The 8,737-nt window shown below is 34.9% G+C and overlaps 1 protein-coding gene across 1 annotated transcript; it reads right to left on the bottom strand.

Moving 5' to 3' along the window:
* Nucleotides 1–280: 280 nt before the first annotated feature.
* Nucleotides 281–7,903, bottom strand: LOC133804677 (ABC transporter G family member 25). The gene is made up of 3 exons (XM_062242822.1): nt 7,484–7,903; nt 6,418–7,270; nt 281–1,709 (listed from the first exon to the last, which is right to left on the bottom strand). The coding sequence occupies exons 1-3, from the start codon at nt 7,616–7,618 to the stop codon at nt 640–642; spliced, it is 2,058 nt and encodes a 685-aa protein (XP_062098806.1). The 5' UTR covers nt 7,619–7,903; the 3' UTR covers nt 281–639.
* Nucleotides 7,904–8,737: the final 834 nt, after the last annotated feature.

Here is an 8,737-nt window from a genome sequence, read left to right as displayed (position 1 = left end):
CAAGATAAAAATCTGCAAACACAATCACCACCAAAAAAACAGATTAGAGATAAAAAAAAATTAAAACTAAAACCTAAGCAAACTTCTTTGGTGAACACCTCGAGCCCCCCCCCCCCCAAATAGATTTGAAACGTACCCCGTGAGTGATAGAGAGACGTGCGAGAGAGCATCAACCCTTGTCGTTCACCCCGCCTAGTTTCCCCACTATTCACCCTATCGTTCGTTCCTGAGAGAGATCATGTGAGAAAGCCCTATTTTTCTAACTGCTTGTTTTCCTATCGTGTGAGAGAGAGAGATGGAGAAGACCACTAACGCAAGTGGGGGTTGCAGCGTCAGTGGGCAACTGACGCAAATTGTTCATATTTTTTTTTATGGCATTAGTGAGCGTAGTCCACACACGTTAGACTAACGCGACGCGAAAAAGTATTTTTCTAGTAATGAGTATTCACACAAATCAATGGTGATACCACAGAAGCACATAAATAATGCATTGACGATGCTTTCTTCATCCTTTGTTGAGTTCCATAATAATAATAATAATAATAATAATTATAGAATTAATTTTGAGTACTTTTCCCCCGTAGAATAAAAACCTATCATCTGTAGTATTAACTGCAATGTACTTATTGTTGTTACTGGTTATAAGGCTTTATTGATTCGCCTCAAAGCAAGGTAGGCCAATAACCTATAGCCCACGAACATTAACAACATAACAGAGATACTGATCAGAGGACTAAGCTGCCCTTCAATATCTTCTTCGATGAATCTACAACTTGCTTTATCTCGATCTCTTCTTCCATGGCGAGAGCATCCCAGCAAAGCCGAAATCGCCTCCCCTTCGCCATATTGGACATTAATTAGAAGCCTGTAAGTATAAAATGTTGTGGAAATATATTTGATCCAAGCCAAACAATACGGCACTTTGTGGACGTAAAATCCTCCAGTCAAAACGAAAGCCAGCATAGTGACCGTGACTAAGGTGGAAGCCTGTTTGGCATCCATAATAGCGGCCCCTAGAGCAAGGCCAAGGCCTTGAGAGACTAAAACATAGCCTAGCAGAACCAACAGGGTCAGAACAAAAGCACTGAATTCAGGCTTCAATCCAGCCATCCAATAAGCGATTGCAAGGAAGATGGTGGGGAGGATAAGCTCCATGGGCAAGTCTCCGACGATCCGCGCCATGAAATACGAAGAAAGAGTGTACATACCGGAGGCGTGTTCCTTCATTAAGATGGCACGTTCTTGAGGGAATGCAAAGACTGAATTGAAAGAGGGTAGAACACCCCAAAATATGGCTATGAAGAAGAGAAGGCCGAGGCGATCTTGGACGTTGAGATAATTCGAGTGCCACCACATTAGACCGGCTAACAATGCAGCCGTGATTACTTGGAAAACTCTTAGAGCGTTAAAGGATTCGTGCTTTCGTTCCTTGAGGCTTCTCTGCAGCAAAATGCTAAAATGGCTTACCCATGTCAAAAACCCTATATTGCAGCATCTCCTTGTTCTGGGTGACTGTTTGGTGGAATTATTATGGCTAATGAACGTCTCACTGCTGAAGCCTGATAAGTCTTTGCTTGAATCATTTGGGTTTTCCAGACAAGCAGATTTGACCCTTGGAGCTAATAAAGCGTTGTAAGAAGACACTAGATTTTGCTTCACACTGGCCGCCGGCTTATCACTTTCGCTTGAACCTTGGAGTTGGAAAACACCTGCATAAGTCCAAGACGTACGACTATGAGTTAACACCATAAACAACAAGCAATGTTTGATAACTATATCTGCTAGCCAGTATTGTCATATGAATAATCACAACCAGAACTTTTAACATTTGCAGCAAATTTGACTCCTTTACGTTAAGATCAATTAAATATCTACTTCTATGCAGGTCCATCAAAGAAATGTGATCCTCGTTGATACAAAATGAAACGATACAATTAAGAACAGTTAAATTGAATAGCATTGAAGCTTTTAAAATCATCAGTACATATCATTCTATGCAACTGGTTTATTATATTTTTTCATTTAAGAACCCATGTAATTAAGAGGCATGCACATAGATAAAGAACTATAAATTATAAGACATTATAATATGTAAAATACAACTTATAAGTCTCTAGATACTGTCGAGAGAGTTAAACTTAAATACGTACGATAGTATAATATATATTTTAGAATAGCATAATATAAAATGAATAGAGAGTATATACTTAGAATTTTAATTAATTTATTAATTACACGTACATACTATCTAACAATTGGACTATGACTATGATCGAGTGATGATCTGTTAAGCAATTAAACGCTATAGCAAAAGGTTGGGATTGAAATCGTATATGTAGTTCACACTTTCTTCATTTTCATTTTCTAATTCTCAGAAGTACTATTTGTTTTCTAGCGGGAGAAAATAGTGTGCATGTTATGCATTATCTTAAAAGCAACTAAACACATTTATATTCATATATTAAACTAATGTGTTTGCCTATGAAAAGTGGCGAGTAGGCAGACAAAACTTATTTCGACAAAACAAAGCACCATTTAGTGCGGTGGAATGACACTATTGGTCCACTAATTAAATAAGACACTTAAATTTTCTTTGGCATACAAATTAGTAAGTAGAGACGTAAGAAATGCACTATCTCTATATAGAATACATTATATATGTAAAAATAAATAAATTATAATAATAAGAATAAGAACAAACTATATCTGATTCAACAAGCTTTCGCAAAAGCTGACCAGTGTTGGTGCTATTAAGGTGGGAGTCCACTGAAGTTGGTGCTGCGCCATATTAAATCACTAAAGGATGGGCCGCCACTTGGTTTTTTTTTCTACTACTAATAATGAATATATATGTACTCTCACTTTTACTCTTTTTACTATTTTTTTTTTTAAAAAAAATGTGTTTATTAATGTTTTATATGAAGGAAAAAAAAAAGATTGAAGCACTTTGTGGATAAAATTCTCATTGGACGTCATAGAAACCCAACACGTGTTACTCTTATATGTTTTTCTTTTGGCTAAAAAAGCACACAAAATTCTTCAAAAGTAAAGAGAATTAGGCACGTTCAAGACAGCCAGATCAATGATAACATGTCAAAAATAGATTATATGGATATACACGAAAAGAGGTGAGTGCTGGCCTATCTTATTAATTACTATATCTTATTATTATCTAATGCTTTACTGCCCCATCAAAATTCAAAGGGATGATAATTAATATAAGTTCATTACTTTTTAATACTAAATAGTTATTTAACCTTGCTAAAAGAATAGTACTTCAATTTTTTTCTTTCTTTTTAATATAATCAAAGTTTATATGGTTTTGCGATTAGCCAAGAGATAGTGACAGGCAAACTATATGAAGCAATTACAACGGTTAATCACAACATATACAAAAAAACTTTTTAAGCACTTCACATGGTTGCCCATTAAGAGGAGAGCCACACACTAATGATTTTACGAATGACTTTATTTATATAATACATATATATATCATGACTATGATAACAAAGTCATGATATCTCCCATAGAAATAAAGCGCAAGAGCTAGTGGTATATTACTAGAGCTGAAGAGTAACCTTACACCTCTGTTCCAAAATTTAGTTAATTAATTTTCCAGGATATTTCTTCCTAAATAATTGTAATTACTTGGTGCAACATGTGCGCAAATAAGTTTACTAAGTTTTCTTGCAGATAGAATATGTTGTATGTGGCTATAGTGTGATATCTAACTACTAAATAATAACATATAAGGGGCAACTTTACTGATTAATAACACCATTAACTATCTGAAAACACCTTTGAAACGCTCATAATAAGATATATATATTATAAGAATTATATGTTTTTGATTTCTCAAGAACCTAATGCGGTCAAATCATCCCCTGCTTTCTCCACCTCAGATCTACATTATCATTATAGTGTTTAAGAATATATAATAGTAAAGTTACACAGACAAAACCTCTTAAAGTTGGTCTATTATAAAATGTTCTATTGTCGCATTTGCTCTGCCCTATCAAGCCCTAAAGGAAAAAGAATGGGCTCAAATTAATGAAGAAATATTTCTAGCTTTGTTTATGATTTTATCTATTGGTATACACTTGCACAATAAATTAATAATTTTTATTATACTCATTTTTAATTCTACATCGTAGAACATATTATTTCATAATAATTGTGTAGTGAGAAAATAATATCATACTATTGAGTAATTTTTTTTAAAAAAAAATGATATATTATTAATTACACACCTTAGACCTTATCTATATGTCCACACACATATGTAATGGTAAAAAATATACTGCTGTTTTGTTAACAAAAAATCTATAATGACTAATTGGTAAGAACATTGACCGATTAGTAAGGGCTGAGAAATCATCAAATAATTACTCGGTAAGAATTTTGAGGGCAATAACCACACTAATGGGACATATATAGTAGTTCACCAAGATAAAAGGATATCTTGTTTCTGAAAAAGCAACATTACTACCTCAAAAATTAAAAAGTGGGTCAACTCAGTCTCTAGATTTATGCATGTATATTGAATCATGATGAGGACATCAACCCCTCAAATAAATCAGGATAGGATGGTCCATAAAGCTCATCATCTATATACATATAAGATAACACTACTGATTAGTCCCCTCAAGAAAAAGGGACATATATATCATCATGTGGGTACCATATATGATCGATATACATATGGATACTCCATACTCAATGCCATGACGTTTTGATTTTCTAAATCTTCGTACACAGCAGAAAGAGATTTGTTTGACCAGAATAATTATACGTTATGCATTGGAAAATGTTTCTCCATGGCACTAAATTATAATCGCCATCTGGATTTCCAACAACAAAAAGATAACAACAACAACAACTAATAGCTAGCTAGTTTTGCTTTCCTATAAAGTGGATCTTTTCTCGCTATTCAGTGTGTGTTTTTCTTGCGCACTATTTATATAGTATTTGTGTATATATATGTCCATATAGCGACATCTGTGTGTTATTTGAAAATATATATTCAAGTTTGGACCCCTAGTTTTCTGAAACGAAGGAAACGTGTCATGTGCATTTATTTATGATTTATAGAAATAAAAAGGGACGAAAGGGGTATGGATAAAGTTTTTCCTGACAGGGCTGAGGCCTAAGAGCTATATTGATCTAATCTTGTTTTTGCTTGAAAAGGAATTAGTAGGAAATCAGGGAAACAATAATTCCAGCAAAATAATAATAATAGACAGCACAAGACACATGGAGGTCACTACAGTTGGCTTTTTTTTCTTGACTAAATGAGGTGGTACCAAACTTTTATACGGAGAAGCCAAAAACACAATGACCAAAACTTCAGAAAATTAATAATAATAGTATATTATTTTCTATAAACATGGAAATTAATTCTTTATTATAATAAGAGTCAATTGCTAAACAGGGTGAGAAAATAATAAAACTTTGACATAGTATCACTGAAAAATGGTTATTGGGTAATAGTATGTCAGTCATTCAGTCATCAAAGCTCGCGCACTATCCTTAATTATTCAGAGTCAAACAACTGCACTCTTTAGCGTTATAGGAATATAGTTATTATTAATTTTTTTTTTTAATTTTGAAAAGTCAAACGAGCGTTATGAGATTGTAGATGTGCTCTGTTATTTAGTTCAAGAACACTTATGTCTTTATAATCTATAATATATATTATTCCTACTTCTTTTTATTAGTTTTTAAGTAATGAAATTTAATTAAAAAAAAAAGGAAGACATTGTAATAAATAAGACACTAAATTTTGGTTCCAAGTTCCTCAGCACAAAAGTGAAAGGTGCATCGATTCAGAATCAATCAAGAGACACAATAAACACAGCGCATAAAAGCAACAACTAGGCAAAAACATGAGAATAGGTATAGTAAGTATGAGCAATACATAACACAATTGTTAATAATGGCAGACACCAAGTATATAGAGAAGTAATACTAATTGTTAGTGGGAATGAATTTCAATGATCATGTCTAACGCAGTACATATATATATATAATATATTACTATAATAATGATAATGATAATGGACAACCAAATATGCTGCATTCTGATCTGGACCACCTGAGAGCTATGTCTAATCTATCTCTATATCTCTACTATAGTAAATTCACACACACACACACACACATATATATATATGCGGCTAATTTATATTCTTCGTGTTATTTTTGGACAAAGCAACAAATATTATAACAAACATCATCATCATCACGTGAAATTAATAATTATATATAAGTCTTGATCCATGTACATATATTTTTTATTAAGTAAATAAAAACCATAACTTGATTGACGTGGCATCGTCCTAATTCGTTTTACGATAAAAAAACAAAGATGAATTATCGAAGTACAGTAGTGTATAGGGAGAGAAAAAGGTTACATACCGTTAGCGAGATCAAGCAGGAAATCCGCAGGGTTCATGGGGAAAGACGGCGAGAAGCCTAGGGAGTCGAAGTAGGTCATGGCCTCGCTTCCCTTCCCGTTGTACAAGCATCTTCCTTCCGACAGCACCAACACCGAATCAAACATCTGGTACACCCGGCTCGACGGTTGGTGTATCGACGTCACCACCGTCTTACCCTTTTGAGCTAGGGCGCCCAACGTGCTCAGTAGTCGGTGCGCCGCGGTCGAGTCCAGACCCGACGTCGGCTCGTCCAGTACCAACAAGCTCGGGTTTATGAGTAGCTCGTGGGCTATGCTCACCCTCTTCCTCTCACCACCCGATACCCCACGAACAAAGCTGTTCCCGATGATCGTGTTCTGACATTTTTCTAAGCCTAACTCCGAAATCACCGACTCTGCCACCAAGACCTTGTCTTTTCGGGACAGTGTTCTCGGCAGCCGAAAAAGGGAGCAGAAGATTAAGGTTTCTCGGACCGTTAGGTGTGGATAGAGAACGTCATCTTGTGCTACGAACCCGGTTCTTTTAAGTACTGGTTTAGTGAATTTTCGACCGTTGGCAAGGACTGTTCCGCTGCAGCCGTGTCCTTGGAGCCTCCCTGCGATTGCATTAAGGAGCGTTGATTTGCCACTTCCGGAGGGACCAAGTATGGCCATGATTTCACCGGGGAATGCCATGCCTGTGATTCCATGCAGGATTGTTCGTTCGCTCATTGCGGCTGTTGATTTTTGATGATCGGACGGTTGAGGTTCGTTACCGAACATGCATCGACCGATATTGCTGGTTTGTACTTTTTGTTTGTTGTCGAGTTTCACACGGTATGTCACGTCGATGAACTATAATGAATACAAAAGTATCATTCATCAGCAAATTAACATTGAAAGCCTCTCTCTGTATACGTACGTCAACGAGTTTGAGGACACGACTTGAACTTGGTAATAGCGAAAGCAATAAAAGCAACTGATGATGATGAGAGTAATTAAAGGAACGAAATAGAAAGCATTTAATTGATAAAGGAAATTAATTAGAGTATTGTCTCACGTACGTACCTTGAGAGTAATGGGAGAGCAAGAAGACATTAAAGATGGGAAGGCACGAAAATCTCGAGGGCCATCTTTGGAACGATCTAGACCATCCGATGAGTCTCCATTGGCAGCTTCACCACCACCAAACGGTGCAGGCATTATTATTGTTAAAGCTCTTGCTCTTTCTGTCTGCCCGTTAAAAAAAGAAAAAAGACAGGGGAAACCCCCGAAAGTGAAAGAAAGAAAGAAAGAAAGAGCAAAGAAAAAGTGCAGCAGTATTAGGTGAAGGAGTGGCCTTGTTAAGGATAGCAATGAATTGAGAGAGCAAAGGTTTGAGAGAGAATGGGGTATTTATTTAGGTGGAAGGATTGAGTGCATGCCACGTCAAAGGTGAAACGCCCACAGCGGAGGGGCTACGTGGCACTCTCATGTGCTAGTTGGCAGCTTAAGGGTTCATGGGAAGCTCATTCTATATTACATTACATTGCACCGTCCTCCTTGGGCCTTGATCAAATATCTTTATTTATTATTTTAAATAATCAACTTTATCTAAGTTTAAAATATACACTAAAATATTATATAAATGAGTGTAAAAACAAAATATCTTAATATTGATGAAAATTTTGATGAAAAAATTTAATTAGATTAAATTAATATATTATTATTATTATTATTATTTATAATATTTAAGTATATATTTTAAGTATAAATATTTATATGTAAAATATTATTATGACAATATAATACCAATATTAATTAATATAATTTAATATTGAGTACTACTACTATTAAAACTTTAAATATTAAATTGCAACGCTCTTATACATAAGTAACACCAATATATATAGGGGGTGATGGAAATGAAACAACTTCTTATAGTGCTACTACTAATTTATGATTTTTCTTTAAAGCAGATGGAAAGAATGAGAGAGAACACAAAGGAAGAGAGGGTCAAATCTTGTTTGCTCGAAAAGGAAATATGGAATCAAGGAAAAGATAGTCAATTGAAATGAAGAGAATAAGACACGTGGACTGCACTTCTCTGGTTTTTTTTTTGAATAATTATTTTTCTTTCCACTAAAATTACAACACTCACGATTCAAATACTAAAGCCATACGCATGTTATCGATGGAGCTGGAACCTCTCTAGCATGATGCTTGTCCCATTTTATCTCCCCACGAATAAAATGTAGACACATCATTAAAAAGTTTCTCTTCAATTTTTTTTCTTTTAAAATATCACAAAAGCAAAATATTTTTTATAATGTTTATTATTAG

This window comes from Humulus lupulus, chromosome X (genome assembly GCF_963169125.1).
Source record: "Humulus lupulus chromosome X, drHumLupu1.1, whole genome shotgun sequence".
NCBI classification, from domain to species: Eukaryota; Viridiplantae; Streptophyta; class Magnoliopsida; order Rosales; family Cannabaceae; genus Humulus; species Humulus lupulus.
Note: the sequence above shows the minus strand (reverse complement) of the source record. Positions and strands in the feature narration are given on the sequence as shown.

Bases quoted from the DNA above. Each gene is read 5' to 3' on its own strand.
- LOC133804677 (XM_062242822.1), bottom strand. From the start codon at position 7,618: ATGCCTGCACCGTTTGGTGGTGGTGAAGCTGCCAATGGAGACTCATCG. The intron at 7,271-7,483 runs GTACGTACGTGA...TATTCATTATAG, and splicing joins GCTCTCCCATTACTCTCAAG to TTCATCGACGTGACATACCG. The intron at 1,710-6,417 runs GTATGTAACCTT...GGACTTATGCAG, and splicing joins CCTGCTTGATCTCGCTAACG to GTGTTTTCCAACTCCAAGGT.